Below are 22,525 nucleotides of genomic sequence, written 5' to 3'. Positions count from 1 at the left end.
CATTATGTCCACGGTGAAGACATTATGTCCACGGTGAAGACATTATGTCCACGGTGAAGACAGTATGTCCACGGTGAAGACATTTTCCTGACAAATCTAGTTAAGCACAAACAATGAATATTACGTGACATCATTTGCATCCTTTACAATGCTCAGTAGAATCCATAGTAAACCAGTCTCTCAATGCTATATGATATGATATATATATATATATAACATATATATATATATATAACATATATAACATATATGATAAAACAGCAGTAGCACGGATACAGTTGTTTGTGTCCAGTAGGCAGTGGTCCCTCTTTAGCATACCCACTGGATGAAACGCTCAAAGAGCCTGGATTGGAATAGATCAGAGATATCTTTTCCCTTGAAGATGGCCTCCTGGTCGCCCATGGCCAGCTTCCTCAAGACTTCTTGGTCGACGTCATCTCCTACGGCGATCACTGTGGAGACGGCCTGTGCTCTGCGCATGGCGCTGACCGCTTCCTCCAGGCTCTGGCCGTCGGTGATGCCGTCGGTAATGAAAACAAATGAAACCTCCGCGTTGCGTCTGGTTTGACGGACGCCTCCGCTGAATAAGAGATTGTCGATGGTGTGGAGGATGGCGGGTCCCACGCTGGAGGAAGAATCCAAGTAAGACATGTGCGCAAAGCCCTCGGCCATGACGCCACGGTCATGTGTGAGGTTGAAAGCCACCTGGTACTCGTTCTCCTTTCCGTATTGGACCAGTGCCAAGCGCGCTCGCATGGCGTCGTTCTGACTCCGGGCCAACGTCAGAGACTCCGACACCTCCTGCAGAAATCGACGGATGTGGCGATAGTTCTCGGTGCCGAGGCGCTCTGAGCCGTCTAGTAGGAAGAGCACGTCCACCGGCCGCTGGGCACATGGGGCCACATCAGGCTCTGTGATGACAGTCAACAAATCACTCAGCTAGGGGGCGTCTGGTTAGTGTAAAGGTAAAAGCACTCCACTTTCCATAGACATTTTTGAAAAATCCTTATATAACAACTTTTAAGCCTGGAACCAGGCCAACTACAGCCACCTACTGGATCGTGAGTGACCATAAAACATTTCACTTGGAGCAAAAATAAAAAATAAAAATATATTTTTTAAATGTTCTTTTCCCAATGCTTTTTTATCCCATTTTTATCCCCCATTAGTGCTAATTTAATTGATTTGTCCTGGTTGCTGCTCCACCCTCTGCCGATCTGGGGAGAGCCGAAACTGGCTCCATGCTTCCTCCGAGACATGGGCAGTTAGCCAGCCGCTTCTTTTCACCTGACAGGGGAAGCTTCACCGGTAGGACATAGCACGTGGGAGGTTCACGCTATTCCAACGAGTTCCCCTCCCTCCGAACAGGCGCCCCTAACGACCAGAGGAGGCACCACATTAGCAACCAGGATATTGTATGTTTTGGTGAGGGGTTCCTATATGAAGGAAACCCCCAGGGGGCATGGGGAGAACATGCAAACTCCACACAGAAAGGCCCTTTTGACGACCCCACCCGGGCGGTGGGCACTCGAGGACATGCGGACGGGCACGCATTCCTTCAACGCTCACAGCGTCCCAGGTGAGAATCGAACCCAGGACCTTCTAGCTGTGAGGCGACGGCTCTACCACTGAGCCACCATGCCGGTGGGGTATGAGTGCTGGTCACTGCACTAGCGCCTCCTCTGGTCGGTCGGGGGGCCTGTTCGGGGGGGGGGGGGGGGGGGGGGGGGGTAGCATAATCCTCCAACACGCTACATCCTGCCAGTGAAACTCCTCGCTGTCAGGTGAAAAGAAGTGGCTGGCGACTTCACAGGCATGGGATTAAGCCTGTGCTACGCTCTCCCCAGATCAGCAGAGGGGGTACTACTGTAGAGCAACGGCCGGGACAGCAGGGGAATTGTCACAGCACAATTGGGGAGAAAATGGGGGGGGGGGGTTCAATAAAAAAAAAAAACACTCCGCTGTCAACTGTTGACTTTCAGTGGTAGGCCTACTGCATTCCAACTTTGGACAGACAACAAACTGACTATGAATCAAATGTACCATTTTTGCAGGGGAGATCCGGACACACGATCACCGGGTCTAGAAGGGACATCAAACAGACGAGAATGAAACAAATGGGAGGACAACCATTGTTCTGCTGAGCTAAAGAATGCTGACACTTAGCTAGACACTTAGCTAGGGTCAACTATAGGGGTGCTCCAAAAAATCGATTCTGAAAGGATCGCGATTCTTAACGCCACGATTCCTGGATCGATTCCAAACTCCCAAGAATCGATTCTTAAAATCGTTAAAAAAAAATATATGTATTTTTTTTTTACAGTGCACCTGAACGCAACATGCAAGATACCGGCTGAATAAGTGTCCAAATGTTCATGTCATTTGTGTACTGTACTGCCACGGTGCCACCACCTCTTACACTTAAGAACTCTGGTTAGCCTAATGTATTCCCCCCAAAATCTATAAATCCTTCTCAAAGTCTACAGATCCCCCCCAGCCTATAAATCCATCTTATCTGAAGAACATAAGGGGGGAATTCCCCCCTAGTTTGCTAAATGAATTTAGGCCCTGACTGTAATACAAGTTGAATTTGAAGTTCAGCATTAATACATTTGTCATTTTTTACCTTTGTGTGTTATTGCAATATAAAACTACATAATTGAGAATAGATTCTATATTCTGGAATCGAGAATCGATTCTGGAATCGGATCGTGACCCCAGGAATCGGAATCGGATCGTGGCTTAGCCGGATCGGAGCACCCCTAGTAAACTAGACCCTACAGTAACTCTTCAAATGTCATTACAGTCGAGTGTTATTCCTGGGTGTATCGTTAGAGGCTCACCGGGGCAGAGCACATTCTCCATCGTGTCTATGAAGTCTTCAGCCACCAAGTCAGCGAAACGCTTCATGCTAAGGACACGGTTCTTCTGTTTGCACGCTATCGAGCCCAGGATGTCATCGCTCTGTGTCTGTCCAAACATATCACCGACCCCAATGGCGTTCACCACCAGACTGTTATCATTGCAGAGGTAGGTGAGCAGAACGTCGTCGTCGCGCGGGTCAAAGCGGCCGTCCGTGACCACCACCACAGAGACTTTGGCCCTGGCTCGTCGGCTGCTCCTGATCAGGTTGTCGTAGGCGAACTTGAGAGCGGAGGGTGTGAAAGTGCCCCCAGCAATCCACTCTAGATTCTTCACTGCCGTCTTGAAGGCAGACATGGAGTTGATGTTTGCATCGTTGAGATGAATGGCCTCAAAGGTCCCGTTGTGACTGTATTGTACAACTCCAACTCTCGTGCCTAGAGGAGGCAGGCATGTTAGAGAAACATTTAAAACACATTCAATCAAGAAAGTATTTCAGTTGTTTATATGAACCAAACTGAAGTGCCAACTGTTCATTTAATTCTGTATAACTGAAAATGCAGTTATTATTACGCTGAGTCTGTAGTTTGACACCATAGTCATATCCAAAGTAATAATAAGAGTAGAGAGCCAACATAATATGTCCAAATACTTTTGGATCTCACTTTATGTCCAATATGTTGACGAACCAATTTGATCTTTGGAAATAGCTTGTCTTTTATGGCAGCCTCCGCTTCTTGTCCTTTTGAAAACCTGTCTGCAAAAGGATTTGTACTCTGTTTCTGTCCTCTGTGTTTTTGTACTCTGCTTCTGTCCTCTGTGTTTTTGTACTCTGTTTCTGTCCTCTGTGTTTTTGTACTCTGTTTCTGTCCTCTGTGTTTTTGTACTCTGTTTCTGTCCTCTGTGTTTTTGTACTCTGTTTCTGTTTCTGTGTTTTTGTACTCTGTTTCTGTCCTCTGTGTTTTTGTACTCTGTTTCTGTCCTCTGTGTTTTTGTACTCTGTTTCTGTACTCTGTGTTTTTGTACTCTGTTCTGTCCTCTGTGTTTTTGTACTCTGTTTCTGTCCTCTGTGTTTTTGTACTCTGTTTCTGTCCTCTGTGTTTTTGTACTCTGTTTCTGTCCTCTGTGTTTTTGTACTCTGTTTCTGTTTCTGTGTTTTTGTACTCTGTTTCTGTCCTCTGTGTTTTTGTACTCTGTTTCTGTCCTCTGTGTTTTTGTACTCTGTTTCTGTCCTCTGTGTTTTTGTACTCTGTTTCTGTTTCTGTGTTTTTGTACTCTGTTTCTGTCCTCTGTGTTTTTGTACTCTGTTTCTGTCCTCTGTGTTTTTGTACTCTGTTTCTGTACTCTGTGTTTTTGTACTCTGTTCTGTCCTCTGTGTTTTTGTACTCTGTTTCTGTCCTCTGTGTTTTTGTACTCTGTTTCTGTCCTCTGTGTTTTTGTACTCTGTTTCTGTCCTCTGTGTTTTTGTACTCTGTTTCTGTTTCTGTGTTTTTGTACTCTGTTTCTGTCCTCTGTGTTTTTGTACTCTGTTTCTGTCCTCTGTGTTTTTGTACTCTGTTTCTGTACTCTGTGTTTTTGTACTCTGTTCTGTCCTCTGTGTTTTTGTACTCTGTTCTGTCCTCTGTGTTTTTGTACTCTGCTTCTGTCCTCTGTGTTTTTGTACTCTGTTTCTGTACTCTGTGTTTTTGTACTCTGTTTCTGTACTCTGTGTTTTTGTACTCTGTTTCTGTCCTCTGTGTTTTTGTACTCTGTTCTGTCCTCTGTGTTTTTGTACTCTGTTTCTGTCCTCTGTGTTTTTGTACTCTGTTTCTGTCCTCTGTGTTTTTGTACTCTGCTTCTGTCCTCTGTGTTTTTGTACTCTGTTTCTGTCCTCTGTGTTTTTGTACTCTGTTCTGTCCTCTGTGTTTTTGTACTCTGTTTCTGTACTCTGTGTTTTTGTACTCTGTTTCTGTACTCTGTGTTTTTGTACTCTGTTTCTGTACTCTGTGTTTTTGTACTCTGCTTCTGTCCTCTGTGTTTTTGTACTCTGTTCTGTCCTCTGTGTTTTTGTACTCTGTTTCTGTACTCTGTGTTTTTGTACTCTGTTTCTGTCCTCTGTGTTTTTGTACTCTGTTTCTGTCCTCTGTGTTTTTGTACTCTGCTTCTGTCCTCTGTGTTTTTGTACTCTGTTTCTGTCCTCTGTGTTTTTGTACTCTGTTTCTGTCCTCTGTGTTTTTGTACTCTGCTTCTGTCCTCTGTGTTTTTGTACTCTGCTTCTGTCCTCTGTGTTTTTGTACTCTGTTTCTGTACTCTGTGTTTTTGTACTCTGTTTCTGTCCTCTGTGTTTTTGTACTCTGTTTCTGTCCTCTGTGTTTTTGTACTCTGCTTCTGTCCTCTGTGTTTTTGTACTCTGTTTCTGTCCTCTGTGTTTATGTACTCTGTTTCTGTCCTCTGTGTTTTTGTACTCTGTTTCTGTCCTCTGTGTTTTTGCTGAACTGTACCGGTTAGTGATGCGGGGTCATTGGCCATAGAGCCCAGTCTGTTGATTGTGTTTATAACAAAGTTCTTCTCCAGGGTGAAGTTGGTCAGCCCAACGCTCTCTGAGCTATCAATCACAAACACAATGTCCAAGGCTCCGCAGCGTTTCTCACAGTCTGGCAAAAGACAAGCAAAGGGATTAGCGTGTTGAAAGAAACTTTTTGGCTGTTTGCTTCATCCTTGTGTATATTGTCTTGGAGCATATCTTACTAACATAATATCCATCAACTGAGCATGCAAACTCCACCAACTGATGTCATACCCACTGGTGATGTCATGCCCCACAATCGTGGAGTGGTGGCCAGACTGAATTGTGGTGTGGCCAGTGGTGACTGATGATGTCATCGTAGACATACCCACTGATGTCATAGCCACTAATGTTGTCATTGACATCAGTGATGCCATAGAATAAATTGTGATGTCATAAATCACTGATGATGCCTTACCCACTAATGATGTCATCAGTGTTGGGGAGTAGTGAACTACATTTTGTAGTAGCTTGCTGGTAACCTCGCGTCACCAGTCTCTCTCTCTCTCTCTCGGGACTCGGGAGAGAGACTGGTTGTTATTACTTGAGGTTTTTGATCTCCGGTCTAAGACCCGCCCCATCTTCCGGTGGTTGTTCCGCTATAGAAATGCAGCAGTAGTTAGCCGCAGCTACGAGTTCGAGGGAAAAAAATAATAAGCATGGATATACCAAACAAAGTATTCCGAGAGGTTCTTGAAGAAACTTGCCGGATCCATAAGATTACATCTTTGAAGCCACTACAGAAGCTTTGTATCCGAAATTAAATTTTTGTTTTTTAGCTTCTGTTCTTGGGTAGCTGGATACTCGCGTCGCCAATGTTTTCTGAACGGAACTCTGCTCATCATGAACGGAATGCAGGAATGGAGCGGAATTGTTTCTTGGAGCACAGCTGCACGTTGATTGGTTCGTTCCTTTTGTTCCGCCGGGGGACGAGCCGGAGATCAAAATAACTAGACTTTTCAGCCCAGACTAGCTTGCTGGTAGTTCAACTAGGGTCTGCACGTCACAGAGGCATACCTCACCTTGTGACATCATCAGTGATGTCACAATGACTTGAGTGACAGCGTGCAAAATGTCTAGTCTAATAGAGAGCTCCAGGGATGACGTATTTTTGTAGGCTGAATGCGGAAGTCCCGAACTTCCTGGTTCTTCACTGTTTCTGTCTATGGGATTTTTGAATGGGTTTTTGGCGCGATGCTTCAAATAATGTCTGTGGGCAACGCAAGTTTAATCAAACGCGAACCAAGGTTCAGCGGGATAATCTTCACACATGAGGACCACTTTCATGAGTTTTGAAGCGTAACTGCGAGCCCTAGAGGTAAAAAGCTTGTGCTAAGCTAATCCAGAACTACACACAGTGTCGCATAGGCGTCCACGCATTGATTGCGAGAGAAAGAATTTCCGCGTTCACTCGTGATGACGTATAATATCCGTGCCGACATTGTAGTCTCATTTAGCCGTTTGCTAGCTAGCCACCCTTTTAACGGCACATAGAAGCTTCAAAACTCCTAAAAGTGGTCTTCATGTGTGAAGATGATGTTACTAAACACTGGTTCGCGTTTGATTAAGCCAGCGTTGCCCAGAGAGATTATTAGAAGCATCGCGCCAAAAACCCATTCAAAACTCCCATAGGCGAAAACTGTGAAGAACCAGGGCTGTTAGCATCGATGATTTCCGGACTCGTTCCTGGAGCTCTCTATGATGATGACAATTGCTTACTTACCACAACAACCACACGTCTCCCTGATGTAAGTCATGACATCACATTCCTGCAATGAAAGGGATGCAGATCAGTAGTAATGCATTGATGGGGAAATAGATGAAGATAACCGTTCAAATCGTAATGCTTTTCAAATGTGACTCACAGAGAGTCCAGGATCCCCCACAGGTCCAATGTCACCCTGCACACACAGAGCAGAAGCAGAGAGGGATGCAACTTGATCTGAAATATGCAGACAGTCAAGTCATTGTTTTGATTGTAGTGGCTGTTGCTTACATCAGGTCCAGATTCTCCTCTGGGCCCTCGCTCTCCCGGCCCACCCTGTGGACCTGGCTCCCCCTTAACAGTAGAAAACAGGCATTTTTCAGTGACTCATTTTTCCGCATAAGAACTTCACATTTCTTTGACTAAGTAACTATTGAAGCCTATGTCATTAGGTGGATGTTTTTATCCAAAGTGCCTTATACACTTTTAGCAAGGATGGCCCTGATGCTGCTCAAACCCAAATCCCTGCCAAAGTTAGTGGAATGTTTTGCTCATTTAACTATTCAGCATAAGGCAAAGTGATGGTCATACACCTTCACTTTTTTGGGCTGGGCCTTATGCCCAGACAATGCTCAAGACAAGTCGGAAGTTGGACGTTTCAACTCGAGATTTCCAACATCATTGCTTGCGTTCACAATGTTTTTACCTCGGGGCTAAAAAAAATAACCATACACAGCTAATTTCATTGGTAAAATAGCTGTTGAAATCAACATACTGCTATAATCAGAGTGAAATATAAACACATATTGCATAATTACACCTCCAATTACTGTAGGTCAACAAACACTTTGATGACGTCAACTCGGACAAACCGGAGCTCTGAAATGATACCATCATTTCCGACCTCAACAATTCATTTTTTACAAGTCGGAGTTAGTTTTCCCCCCGAGTTCCGAGGTGTCTTGAACGCAGCCGACACAGCACCATATCCCCAGGGCCGCCCAGAGAGATGGCAGTGCCCCTGGAAGGGTCCAGCCGCTATGCCCCCCCCTCCCCCGCACGCGCTTTACTCATATCAACGCTGCAGCTTTCGGAGCTGACTGAAAAAAGTTTGTTAACAGATTATAATTTGGGTCTAAAGCCCTTGCCTGCTCCCACTTTTTTTTGCCTTGCGATTTTGGCATCCTGACTTTTGTTTTGCTCCTGGCATTTTGCTATCACCGGTCTTGTTTTGTTTGCTATCACCTGTCTGTGTTGTGTGTTACACCATAAATGGTCCCTCTAGCTGCTGCTGCCCCAAGCAAAATGGTCCGCCCCAAGCCTGCCTTGTTCTTCTTCTTCTTCTTTTGGCTTTCCGGCAGACTAGATGCCTTGCGGCACATTGCTGCCTCTCACTGCACTGGTCGGATGGGGGATTACATCAGAATGGCACTATTTTCCACAGGAGCACTCCTGCCCAAGCATGCCTTGTTACTGCTGCTGTGTTTTGTGTATTTGTTCGACTCTTTGCAAAAAATTAATTAGTTGCCGCATTTTCAAGATTTTCAAGTTATTTTTTATTTGATTTTTTTGCCTGGCTCCAATGCCCCCCCTAGTGGCGATGCCCCTGGAAGCTTACCCCTTTACCCCCCCTTATGGGCGGCCCTGCATATCCCTAGTGAACATTCCTGGAGGTTTGCCTCATACACCAGAAGAGGGACACCGTCTCGTTGAGTTATACTCAGATCTTCCAAACAAGATGGCTCATAGGGGAGGAGCTTATCTCCTGTTCCTCTGGTATGAAGCAGCTGTCTGTTTACATGTATAAGCCTGGCTGGCCCCTCCCTGCACAGAACACAGGCACATTGCATTACATGTAGATGGGTTAATTCAGTCAACTTACAGGCTCTCCTGGTGTCCCGCTGTCTCCTGGTACTCCTTTGTGACCACATTCACCTCGGCCCCCGCTGGGTCCTTTTCTGCCCGGGTCACCACTGTCTCCCTGGAAGAACAGTGTTGGTTTAAAATGGGGGGGGGGGCTAATAACAGGATACTTTTACAAGACAAACAGGAAAGCGTACAGTGGGTCCTCTTGGTCCAGGATAGCTGAATCCCTCTCTTCCCTCATCACCCTTTGGAAAGAAAGAGATGAAACAAAATGTTAGAATGTTTAAAGAGATGAACTTTGCTAATTTTTAATATACAGCAAATATGGAAGATCATCTTTGCCCACCTTTGGTCCACGGGGGCCAGGGTCTCCTCTCGCTCCAAGATCTCCAGGGTTTCCCATGGTGCCCTGCAACCATATTCCATTAAATATCCACTCAAAACAAGATAGCGGGTTGTGTTAGTTTATCATGGTATATTTTAAATCAATGTTATAGACGGCATACATTTCCCCCAAGGTTTCCTTGGTCTCCTGGCTTGCCTCTCGGTCCTGGTAGGCCTTGGTCCCCCTAGAAGAGAGAAAGCAACACAGAGAAACCCACCATGGCCGGACGTCAGTGGTGTAGTGGAGGGTAGACGCAGGTAGACGGCAATCTCCTCTGATGCGCAACCATTCAAGTTTTGTCTCTTTTCTGCCTAAAGTCTCTGCCGGGCAGATTGAAATTCCACCAGGAAACGTTGCATTATGACCGCGAGGCGAGGTGGACACCAGAGCTGGTCACAGCCTGTCTAGTGTTGTGAACGCCTGTGTCCACCAGAGGCTCTCCGCTCTGCTCCACTAAATAAATCAGCCTGTGTATTTTCGCTTCTCTCTTTGAGTTGCGTCAAGCAGCACAGAGCAGATCGAGCTGGGCAGGAATTCATGAGAATAATAAAATAAAACATCCTGTCGATTTTCAAAATAAAACCTGTTACTGTATGTCACGAGAGAAACAGTCATTTAACAGCAATTTAGCCTGCTTTCTATAATAATGCATCCCTCAATTACTTGAATGCTTCCATTATTTTATGCTTTTGTTATTTTATTATATATGTATATATATATATATATAGATAGATAGATAGATAGATAGATAGATAGATAGATAGATAGATAGATAGATAGATAGATAGATATGGGCTATCTCGTCGTGTGGAGTTTGCATGTTCTCCCCGTACCCCCCAGGGGGTTCTTCCGTAGATAACCCCCCACTAAAAACATGCAGAAGATCGTCATCCGACCAGTGACGACAACATCTGAAGTTGGTCCAATGATGGTCCAATGATGGTCCCCGGGCGCTGGAAAGAAAAAGCGACCACTGCTCCTGGCCTGCCCCCTGGAGGAAAGGACAAGCCTGGATGGGTCAAATGCAGAGGACATATTTCACCGGCCACCGTCAGCATGAGTGTGTGTTGTGGCCGCATGCATGTGTTGTTAGTGTGTTCGTGTGACAATAAAGACGGGCTTCCGTCTGAAATCGTGTTTTTTTTATATATATCTATATATCTATATATAGATATATATATATATATCTATATATATATGTGTTATTTTATTAATTATATATATATATATATATATATATATATATATATATATATATATAATGGAAGCATTCAAGTAATTGAGGGATGCATTATTATAGAAAGCAGGCTAAATTATCTCTCTCTCAAAAAGCTGCCGGGGAGGAGGGAGGGGGGAGGGGGAGGAGGGAGGGGAGGGGAGGAGGGAGGGGAGACGTAGATGACAGTCTACCCACTCCTCCAGGGACCACTGCCGGACGTGACCTTTAACCAAAACACAGTTGGCTTTATTCATGCTGATGTGAACTTGGCATCACGTCACTGGACAAATGTAAAAAAGCTTATTTCATTTCTTTTGCGGCACAATTTTCAGTGAAAAATGCGTTTGGAGATAAGAGGCCCGGCTCAGGCTGTTCTGGCAGGACATCCAGTACATGAAGGCGTCACTTCAATGATGGAAATTCTAAAGGAAGCCTTACAGCTGCTGAGTCGTCTACTGTCTAAGATCCACCCACGGCACCGATCCCCCGGCCTCACCTTAGACCCCCCTCACCTTAGATCCCCCTCACCTTAGATCCCCCTCACCTTAGTGCCTTTGAGTCCGTCTTCGCCGGTTCGGCCTCTGCCTCCCTCCTCTCCTCGTTCTCCCTGGAAAGAAATGAACCACACCATTAATCAACAAGTGTATATACAGAACACAACACTAACAGAGAAGTCATAATTATATCATCGGCCAACAATGTGCAGAATTTTCCTGTGAATGTGGCTGGAAAACACTGAATGATCCTGGTTAAGGAGGTTTTTTATGATCTCCCTCTAGGAGTCATATAGCTTGCAGAAAGATTGAAATCTCACTGGACTAGTTTCTTTCAGTCTCTCACACTGTTGAAACTGTTATAGGACTGTGGGATCCACTGGGATGTGTTGATGCTTCAAAGAAGTTGTTTTCTGGCTTTCAGATGACCACTTACTGTCTCAGCTCTCACCAGGCCCGGTTTTACAGGGGTGCAAAAGCACGCATTGCACCCTTATTTTAATTGTCTGCATGCTCAGTTGAAAAGAGTGGTCTTTTTTTTTTTATAATTGTTGTTTTTCTTTGTTCTTTGATGTGAATTTATGGCTTTTTGGCACCTATATGTAACCTTTTAAGGTTGAAATAATTGTATTATCATTATATGGTTCAAATATTTCAGTAAAGCACTTGAAACACTTGAAATATTCTTGCTTGGCTGGTCTCATTCTACTTGAAATGATGGCAAAATGCATTATTTTTTTAGTAAAATAACATGTCAAATTGCACCCCTTCCTATCTAGGATGCATCCCTAGTCATCTTGTTCTGGAACCGGCCCTGGCTCTCACTGTCTTTCTTTTGATGTCTTTACTCTCTTGCACTTTGCCTTGCTTTTTTTGATGCATCTTGTATTAGGTCAGGTCGCTTTGAAAGAGCTTTTTGTTCACAATGGGATGGAAAAACAAACAAAAGCAAAACACCAAAAAATTACATTCATGACAGATTACTTTAGCCCAACCAAGGTCTGGAAGGCTGTATTTTACAGGGCTATAGTTTCATGGAACGGTCTTCCTGGTGATGTATGTTCCATCACACGAAAGGCAAGTTTGAAAAGGTAACTTGGATTTTATTTATTTTCACACTAACCACCCTTATTTTATCTTCTCTCTAGAGATTGAAAGTATCTTCTGATTGTAGTGGTGATATTCTGGATCTTGCTACTTTGTTCTATCTGATTCTAGATATACTTTTAATATTTTCTTACATTTTTACATTTTTCTTTTCTCTTCTCTTACTCTTATGTGACATGTTTCTATTCTATTTTATTGTTTGTCTGACATGTCATATATTTGTTGTCTTGGAGCCCAGGAAGACTAACTGACGCCATGGTGTCAGCTAGGTGTCCGCTATGGGGATCCTTTTTTAATAAACAATAAACGGAACAAATGATGTGTGGTTGAGCTCTACAAGAGCACTAAACTTACCATCTCTCCATTCAGCCCATCAGGTCCTTGTTGTCCCTTCAATCCAAAGTCTCCTCTCCTTCCCTGGTAACATTGATTTAACAGTCATTCATAACAACCTAAGACAAATTATCATAATCAAAACAATTTGCTTAAAAGAGAGAAGTGTTTGAAATACAGCTTCGCCATGTGGTCCAGGTGCACCGTCAAGGCCCTGCAAGAGTCAAACCCAATAAGTGTCATTTCAGATTCACTTCTGTCACATTCATCAACAACCGTAATAAAAATAGATCCTATTTAAAATAAATCCAATCTAGATCCTATTTCAAATAAATCCAATCAATCATACCGGTGGTCCGTTTGTGCCTGGCAGTCCTGGAAAGCCGGGATTTCCTATGTCACCCTGAGGAAAAGAAATGTGATCCAATGGTTCAGCTTAGAGTACAGGACAACATGCTTTCTGTTCCTTTGTGTTTATTTGAAGTCTACCTTTGGTCCTGGGTCACCCTCAGGGCCCGGGGGACCTGATTTCCCCGAGCGGCCTGGATCACCCTGAAATCAAAGACAAAAGTACATGCAGCACCCAAACATAGTTACGTTTGCGACAACAAAGCTTTGTAAAAAACTGTCTCTTCTGAATGAAGCGAGAATGAAGAACAATATATATAAATGAAGATAACAATATATAACATTGCAGCAGTGGCGTGTCCAGGCCGTTTTGACTGGGGTGGCCCAGGTGGGGCACAGACTCAAGCAAGGGTGGCACTGAGTGTGGCATTTTGGGAAGGATGTAGACAGGTTTTCCCTTGCCAAAATGTAGCCTAACTTTGGAGTGTTACTTATTTAACCCCCCTTCCCAAGGATCTCGCATGACATGGTTGGTGTAATGGATGCAGTGTTGGAGGTAACTCATTACAAAAGTAACACATTACATGTAATATATTACTTTTAGCAGTAACTCAGTAATATAACTTATTACTTATAGGATTTCAGTAATATTATACCAGTTACTTTGTCAAGTAACTCAAGTTACAAATTGAGTTACATTTTATTAAATCAAAGCAAATATTTAAAAAAAGATACAATCATTTCCTAATCAAACTGTGTGTTTTTATGCAAATAACCACTATATAGATGACAATAACAAAAGAAAAGAATAACATTTAGAATTTTGGATTGTTTACACTGACTTCAAGGCGGTTGAAATAATTTTTTGGGATGGTTCCGGGGCGGCGATGTCATTCTGCTGCTGCTGTTGTTTTGGTAAAAGTAATGCGAAAGTAGTGTAATAAGTAACGAGTTACTCTACACAGAAAGTAATATTGTAAAGTAACTTATTACTTTCAAATGAGAGTAACTAGTAATATGTATGTATGACAGTCTTGTTGGCCACAGACGCCAGCACCCTCAGGATTTTGGTGTGGCCATTCAGGACCACCTCCCTAGAAACGCTCCTGCATTGCAGTCAGGTGACAATTAAATGAGGGACTGACAGGATATAGGATGCTATTTCCCTTGTGAATACAGTTCATGCTATTTATCCCTGTCATTTGAGAAGATAAAACGGTGATCATCCTCTGGGTTTTGATTTGTACAAATCAGCCAGTGATTTCAGTCCACATACAGACCTTATCTCCTGTTCCGCCCGAGGGTCCAGTGTCTCCAACTTCTCCATGGTGTCCATCCGGTCCCTTCCAGAGATCAAACAAAATGTTAATCAAACATTAATTACGTAGAGTTCAGAGCAGGAAACTCACTTTTTCATTCACTCAAAAGTGGCTGATGGATTCTAAAATTCACCGGCTATTCATTTTGTTAGCTAAATGTGATTTCTAACATTTGGAGCTGAAGAATGTCTGGTTACCTTCCAAAGTGTTTGGTAGAGTAGATAAACGCACTCTCTACAGTCAAAATATACTTTCCCCCCCCCCCCCCCCACCCTATTACAGTAGATAATGCCAGATTTCTCAGTAGTGAATGTATAATTATAAAACAGCATGTCACTTTAAAGGACATCTCACTTTATTATTATTTTTTATTTTATTTTGGTATTGACATTCATCATCAAAAAAAATTCCATACTCTAAGGCAGGGGTGGGCAATTATTTTTCTTGGGGGCCACATGAGAAAGCCAGATTGTTGTCGGGGGCCGAACAGGGCCACAAAAAAATTTCCTCGCTACCAGAGGGCCAGATTTTGCTGAGGGCTGGGGGCCGAACAGTGCCTGCATGAGAAATTTGGGGCATTTGAAGGCAGGTTTAGAGGAATAATTAATTTTAAATTAACAGTTGTGATGTCATTATTCAGTCTTAAACACCAATATTTGATCCTTTTCCTCACTCACTCCTATGTCACCACCTGCTCTCCCTGCAGGGCTTGAAATTAACTTTTTTGACCACCTGCCAATATGACTGCTAGATTTTAAAGTTACCAGCCAATTAGAATTTCCACTAGCCAAAATGTTTTTCTTGAAATACACCAGAATATGAGTGGGTTAATTTAAACATAAGTATCAGTAAGTGGCCCGGGATTTTCAAAGCCTGTGTTGAGGGTCACACGAACAAAAATGCACTCTTGAAGCTAAATAAATCCAAAACCAATGAGTTAATTATTTAAATTTTTACTTCAATGTAGAACAGTCATTTCTTACACATGAGATTACTTTGAGCCTTTTAGTCATAAAGATTATTGAAAGATATTCCATATTCCAGACTGAAATGTTATAACAGAAGTGGAGTATTGGCCAGAATGGCATGAACATTTGGACACTTATTCAGCGGGTATCTTGCATGTTGAGTTCAGGTGCACTGTAAAAAAAAAAAAGTTGCCAGTTGCCCAGGTCTGCTCTAAGGCCTACAAAATAACCCTCCAGCCGGAGGCAGAACTCGTCATCTTCGGCTGCTCGGAGTCCTCTCTGAACTTCCCTACAGCTGTGCAACAGTCTCTAACGCAGGGGACAACTGTTGTCAAAAAACTCATTCTGAAGGAATGGAAGTCCCCCTCTTCACCTTCTTTTCAATTGTAGTTGACGGACATGACTTCTGTTACACGGATCCTGAGGACCAACTCACTTAAGAAGTTTTCAGCTGTCTGGGATCCGTTTCTAGCCGACCTCGATGAGGTTAGGGGCCACAGATGACTCGCCTGGCTGGTTTCTCATTGGCCCCTTGCGTGGGATCCCACATTTGTGTGCGTATCCCTTTAAGACCGCGAACTGCGTTAATGCGGTTCGCGGTCTTAAAGGGATACACACACAAATCCATAATATATCTCTTACAAGCACATAAACACCTTATGTGGCTGTTAGCACCACGTTGTAATATTGAATGTCGACTATATATGTATTTATTGATTTTTTTCTCTTCTTTTCTTTTCCTGTGTATGAGCCTGTTCGTCTGTCCTGTTTGTGTATTGTTCAAAGAAATTGAAAATAAAATATTGAATCCTCCCCATAAAATGTATTTCAGATACTGTATGATATACATAGTAACATATACATCACATAGTCTCCCACAAATCACACTTTTCAGAGAAGTTGTATAAGTAGAATGGTACAATTTCAGAACCAAAACTAAAATTCAAAAATAGAAAAAGTATTCTGTACCAAGAATATAGTTTCTTTATCTTATTATCATTCAAAATGATTTGTAGTCTTTCTTTTCATTTTCAGGAAATAACCATGAGAGAAGGAAACATAAAGATAACATGTCACAACAAAGGATTTTGCACTTTATAATTTGTGATTGTTTTCGTGTATTGCTTTGTCTAATACTATGTAGGAAGGACAGTGACATCACTGGTCCACACTAACTCAAATTAATAACTCATTAACTCAAATCAACTCTCAATAACTGTCAAACTATTCATCATTCATCTAGTTTGACAGTTATTGAGAGTTGATTTGAGTTAATGAGTTATTAATTTGAGTTAGTGTGGACCAGTGATGTCACTGGTCCACACTTTAACACTCAATAACTGTCAAATTAAATGACAGACTTCAAAACCGTTTACAGTTTTCTGATATACTACTGATGTTCTAATGATACAAAGCTGGTTGAAAATGGGCGGAGTGTTCCTTTAAGTCAAATTCCTTGTTTGTAATCTGATTACTTAATGTGGCTATTAAAGTGAATCTTGACTGTTGAAAACTAAATCATCATGTATGACTACTGGACTCACCTTATCACCTGGATCACCTTTGCAACCAGGAGCTCCAATTCGCCCAACTTTTCCCTGCAGATTTTGCACAAACAATCACATCAGCATCCGTAGAAGAGTAACACATCACTTTGTCTTATTAAGCTACAGCACTAGATTAAGACTCACCTTTTGTCCGTCAGTTCCATTCCTGCCAAATAGTCCTCCCACACCCTGATTATTCCAAGGACAGAAAATTAGTTATGTAAACATTCACTTAATAATAGAAGATGTAGTAACAACCGGCATGCATGTAAGCATAACATTTTAAAGGTAAAGTTATTTACCTTTGCTCCACTCACTCCAAGTTCACCCTGTGAAGGTAGAAGGGAACCATGTCAATACCATTTTATAGATCAACAGAAAAATATGAATATAGAAATGTAGCTCTTACCTTGTCACCTATCAATCCAATCTCTCCCTATATGGGAGTACAGAAGGACATGTTATTGATATGAGAGTATAGAAGGACATGTTATTGATATGAGAGTATAGAAGGACATGTTATTGATATGAGAGTATAGAAGGACATGTTATTGATATGAGAGTATAGAAGGACATGTTATTGATATGAGAGTATAGAAGGACATGTTATTGATATGAGAGTATAGGACATGTTATTGATATGAGAGTATAGAAGGACATGTTATTGATATGAGACTATAGAAGGACATGTTATTGATATGAGACTATAGAAGGACATGTTATTGATATGAGAGTATAGAAGGACATGTTATTGATATGAGAGTATAGAAGGACATGTTATTGATATGAGAGTATAGAAGGACATGTTATTGATATGAGACTATAGAAGGACATGTTATTGATATGAGAGTATAGAAGGACATGTTATTGATATGAGACTATAGAAGGACATGTTATTGATATGAGAGTATAGAAGGACATGTTATTGATATGAGACTATAGAAGGACATGTTATTGATATGAGAGTATAGAAGGACATGTGATTGATATGAGAGTATAGAAGGACATGTTATTGATATGAGAGTATAGAAGGACATGTTATTGATATGAGAGTATAGAAGGACATGTTATTGATATGAGAGTATAGAAGGACATGTTATTGATATGAGACTACAGAAGGACATGTTATTGATATGAGACTACAGAAGGACATGTTATTGATATGAGAGTATAGAAGGACATGTTATTGATATGAGAGTATAGAAGGACATGTTATTGATATGAGAGTATAGAAGGACATGTTATTGATATGAGAGTATAGAAGGACATGTGATTGATATGAGAGTATAGAAGGACATGTTATTGATATGAGACTACAGAAGGACATGTTATTGATATGAGACTACAGAAGGACATGTTATTGATATGAGAGTATAGAAGGACATGTTATTGATATGAGAGTATAGAAGGACATGTTATTGATATGAGAGTATAGAAGGACATGTTATTGATATGAGAGTATAGAAGGACATGTTATTGATATGAGAGTATAGAAGGACATGTTATTGATATGAGAGTATAGAAGGACATGTTATTGATATGAGAGTATAGAAGGACATGTTATTGATATGAGAGTATAGAAGGACATGTTATTGATATGAGAGTATAGAAGGACATGTTATTGATATGAGACTACAGAAGATGTTATGATGTTATTGAAAGAACAACATCCAGAGTGGAGAACTCGCTGAGCACATGAAGTCATATGAATCAAGTCCCCTCAACAAACCTTTCGACCAGGTCGTCCTATTGGACCTTCAATACCGGGGTCGCCCTGTGACATAAGAAAAAATCATATTAGCAGGACAATACAACTTTTTAAAAGAATTGTAAATGTAATTGTAATAATAAACAAATTGATTCAAGTTTAGATTGTAACTTCCTGTATTCAGAATCTGCCTACCTGATGACCGTTATCACCTTTTGGCCCTGGATGACCGCTGTCGCCTTTTGCACCCTATAAATGAACAAGTCACATTTAATTTGAAAAAGGTGACCTTTGACATATGTGAAATGGATCGGATGGGTTTTTCTTTTTTACGATACTCACTTTTGCACCTCTGTTACCTTCTGGCCCAGGGATTCCAGGAGTCTCGAAACATGAAGGTTGATAACACTACGATATCAGACAGCAGAGGATAAACACAATTTTAATTGGTAAGGAAATACAGTTTATGTGTATAGCATTGAATCACAAAGTGCTTTACAATATTAAAAATAGCAATCAGACGGCACGGTTTTATTCCAAAGCCTGTCTGAATAAAAGAGGTTTTCAGCTGCTTTTTAAAGATGTCAATGGAGGATCACAACGAGAAGGGGAGGGGATAAGGTAAGAAAACATTAATGCTGACAGTTTTGACACCAAGAGAGATTTTGAACAATTCTTAAAAGATGAATATTATCTGGTCGTCTGGGTAGTGTCGAGGTAAATCACTCGCCTACCACCGCGGAGACCCAGGTTCAATTCCCGGCAGCGGTACCTCTGGCCTTGTCAGATGTTATGATGGTTAGAGTCTGGTGCCTCCTCTGGTTGGTCGGGGGCGCCTGTTCGGAGGGAGGGGAGCTGGGAGGAATAGCGTGATGCTTCCACTCGCTACGTCCTCCTGCTAGTGAAACTCCTCACTGTCAGGTGAAAAGAAGCGGCTGGTGACGGCACATGTATCTGTGATCGGATCGGCAGAGGGGGTGGAGCAACAACCGGGACAGCAGGGGGAATTGGCCAAGTACAATTGAGGAGAAAATCTGAAAAAACTTGTTAACAAAAAAATATATAAATATTGTCCAAAACTCCAATATCACAGACTAGTCTTGAACCTTTGAATTTGCTCAATGTGAAATACTAATAAAGTAATTTGTGCCGTTTCTAAATACAAAGCAGAGGTGTAGTGTCACGCACAGATGTCTTACCTGTAAATAGGCTTGATATTTCTGTAAAGAAAAGAAAAGAAGCAGTCAGAAGTACAAATATACTTTACAAGCACACAAATAGCATTCCAACATAAGCATTCGATGGAGGGAAAATCACTTAGATCACCATGGCTTTTATGATGCGATCAATGGAATCGGTCATTATTTTCGGTCGCCCGCCAACGATCTCCACAGCTATGTAGTCATCGCGGTATATCTCAGTGGGAGAGCTGGCTATCTCCCTCATCCCTAGTTCATCAAGGTTCCTGGAGGCCGCCACTGAGAAGATCTGGATCCCCTGGTCCCTGGCTCTCTCCGCGGACACCTTGATCCCTCCGCATGGATTTCCCGTCACGTGACCGTCAGTGATCACCACAGAGAAGAGGGCAGCCTTCCTCCCAGGGTAGTGGTGGCTCATCTCATGGGTCATATTGGTGATGGCGCAGTCGGTGTAGGTGCCCTTGCCCAGGTATCTGATCCCACTGAGGCTCCTGATGAAGTTCTCTCTGCTGGAGAACTTGCTGAAGAACACCTGCTTCTGGGAGAAGTGCAGCCCCCCTATGGACCAGGTGATCCGCACGTGGCCCCTGTACTCCTCGTCGGCGAGCCTCTCGGCGAAGATCTTGGTGAACTCCTTGATGTTTTCCACCAGTATGCCAGGTGGGGACTCCTGCAAGGCGATGGTCTCAGAGGTGTCGATGGTGAAATATAGTCTGATGGGACAATCGACGACCGCTGTGAGAGAGAGGGGAGAGCATTGACTGGTGTTAAGATACTGTACTGTCTGGGGCACCATAGTGAAATGACAAATACATGACATGAAATTGCATGAATTCTAATGGAGTGGCTCCAAGAATAACATTGTAAGAAGTAAGTGTGCACATAATCTGTCATTTAATTGACCCCGAATTGAAAGATCCGGGCTCACGTCCAGAGCTATGAACTTCACTCACTCTCACAACCTTTAGGATTTGGTGGAGGTGGACGCGGCGCTGGAGTTGGGTCTGGCGAGTCGCCTCGCCTTGGTCCTGGTTGGTCACTTAGTCCTGGTACCGGCCTCGGTCCACGAGGGTCGACGCGTTGGGTGATTGCAGCTTGCAGGAGGCACAGGAAGATGAACCCTGAACTTATCGCCATTTTCCTTCAACCCTAAGGAATGAGGATAGAGGATGGATAAAAGACAAGTCATTCAATCATTAGGCCTACTCCAACGCACCCTTTACCAAGCAGGAAATAGCTGTCAAACAAGTGAGTGTTCACAGAAGGCATCTCCAGAGGGCTGGAATGTTTACCGTTGTTTTAAACAATGTCAGTGAATAAGCAGGTTTGTGTGTAAAAAGCAGACAATATTTACAGCTGAAATGGGAAAGTTGGCTGCCTCCCCACATCAGCATCCCGATCCAACCTCAAACGCAATGAAATCTACAGCGGCATCTGATCTGACACATCTGTATCTTGAGTGTAGGGGTTCCCCAAACAGTTTCATGTCAAGAGCCCCCCCAAATACACAAGAGCCCCCCCAAATACACGAGAGCCCCCCCAAATACACAAGAGCCCCCCCAAATACACAAGCTTGAGTTTAGAGTAGACAGACATGGTGGACCCCCATTGGACGAGAGTGGGTAAGGGAACCTCATCTGATAAGAGTGTTGCTGTTCTCAGAGACAACAGAGAACAGTCAGTGAAAATAGGAAAAAGTCTCATAAACTTCAAATCAATAGTGAGAATCAAAAATAAATATTGCTTATTTTGTTGCTAAAGTAGCCCAAGAACCACTGGCCTCCTTTCAATATAGGCTACACATGTAGGCTACATGTGTATCACATACTGTACTTTCTACAGCAGAATAAAAAATCCTCCAGAAAGCACACATCATCTACGTTTAGACTAGACTAGACATAGCCTAGATCCAACATGCCAGCAAACAATTAGCTCATATGTAGACAGCCTACTTTACACTGCACTAAACTGTTGAAGGAAAGTTTACTCACCTCGGCAACTCTATAGTAAAACGAACGTTGCGACTCTGGAAAATGTCAGGAAGAAATGTTCAAAGACTGTAGAGTGTAGATAGTCATCTCTGTCGGAAAACTCCCATATCGGCGAACTCGATCAACAAGGTGAACACGGTGGAGTGGCGCGGCTGGAGGAGTGGAGGCTCCAGACGCGTCTGCTGGTGCGCACTGCGCAGCCCTACATGGAGCCGAAATCCACCGTTCAATCAGCCCGTTATTGCAACTAGGCGGAACTGCAGGAAGTATAGCGGACTCAAGTAGGCTAATGTGACTGTAGGCTAATAGATGTTGCTACACCCAGGCCACACCATCATGAAAGAGCATCTAAACTTGTTTCATTATGTAGCCTGCTTATTGACTAACTACCATTGTGCGTCTAATGTAGCAAACTGACAGTAACAGCCTATTCAATCAATAGGCTAAATGTTAAAGCTAGTCATTTGCTGATAGTGTCCAGGTGCCATGGCTACTACTACTATAGGCTACACTACTACTTAGTAGCCAGTGTTGGGCAAGTTACTTTCAAAATGTAATATAGTACATATTACTAGATACTTTCATTTGAATGTAATACGTTACTTTACAATATTATAGTTATAATATCACTGTTGTTACTTATTACACTACTTTTCCATTACTTTCACCAAAACAGCCGCAGCAGAATGACATCGCCGCCCCAAAACAATTCTGAAAAATCATTTCAACCGTCTTGAAGTCAGTGTAAACAATGCAAAATTCTAAATGTCATTATTTTCCTTTGTTATTGTCATCTATAGTGGTTATATGCATACAAACACACAGTTTGATTAGGACATGATTGTATCTTAATGTGCTTTGATTAACTTTTTTTTTAACTCAATTTGTAACTTGAGTTACTTGACAAAGTAACTGGTAGCCTATAATAT

General features: G+C 42.5%; 1 protein-coding gene across 1 annotated transcript; it reads right to left on the bottom strand.

Moving 5' to 3' along the window:
* Positions 1–171: 171 nt before the first annotated feature.
* Positions 172–21,699, bottom strand: LOC310780372 (collagen alpha-2(VI) chain-like). Its single transcript, XM_083640950.1, has 28 exons — positions 21,597–21,699; positions 20,559–20,754; positions 19,733–20,340; positions 19,606–19,626; positions 18,749–18,814; positions 18,602–18,655; positions 18,428–18,472; positions 17,108–17,134; positions 17,001–17,027; positions 16,843–16,887; positions 16,696–16,749; positions 14,145–14,207; positions 13,006–13,068; positions 12,866–12,919; positions 12,695–12,730; positions 12,538–12,600; positions 11,127–11,189; positions 9,485–9,547; positions 9,325–9,387; positions 9,173–9,223; positions 8,995–9,093; positions 7,404–7,466; positions 7,273–7,308; positions 7,131–7,176; positions 5,343–5,495; positions 2,844–3,299; positions 2,044–2,082; positions 172–911 (listed from the first exon to the last, which is right to left on the bottom strand). Exons 2-28 carry the CDS (start codon positions 20,740–20,742, stop codon positions 310–312), a joined length of 3,144 nt encoding a protein of 1,047 aa, XP_083497076.1. The 5' UTR covers positions 20,743–20,754; positions 21,597–21,699; the 3' UTR covers positions 172–309.
* Between the last annotated feature and the right edge of the window lie 826 nt (positions 21,700–22,525).

Source organism: Poromitra crassiceps (genome assembly GCF_964638095.1).
Source record: "Poromitra crassiceps genome assembly, chromosome: 8".
Lineage (NCBI taxonomy): Eukaryota > Metazoa > Chordata > Actinopteri > Beryciformes > Melamphaidae > Poromitra > Poromitra crassiceps.
This window is presented reverse-complemented; position numbering and strand designations above follow the sequence as displayed.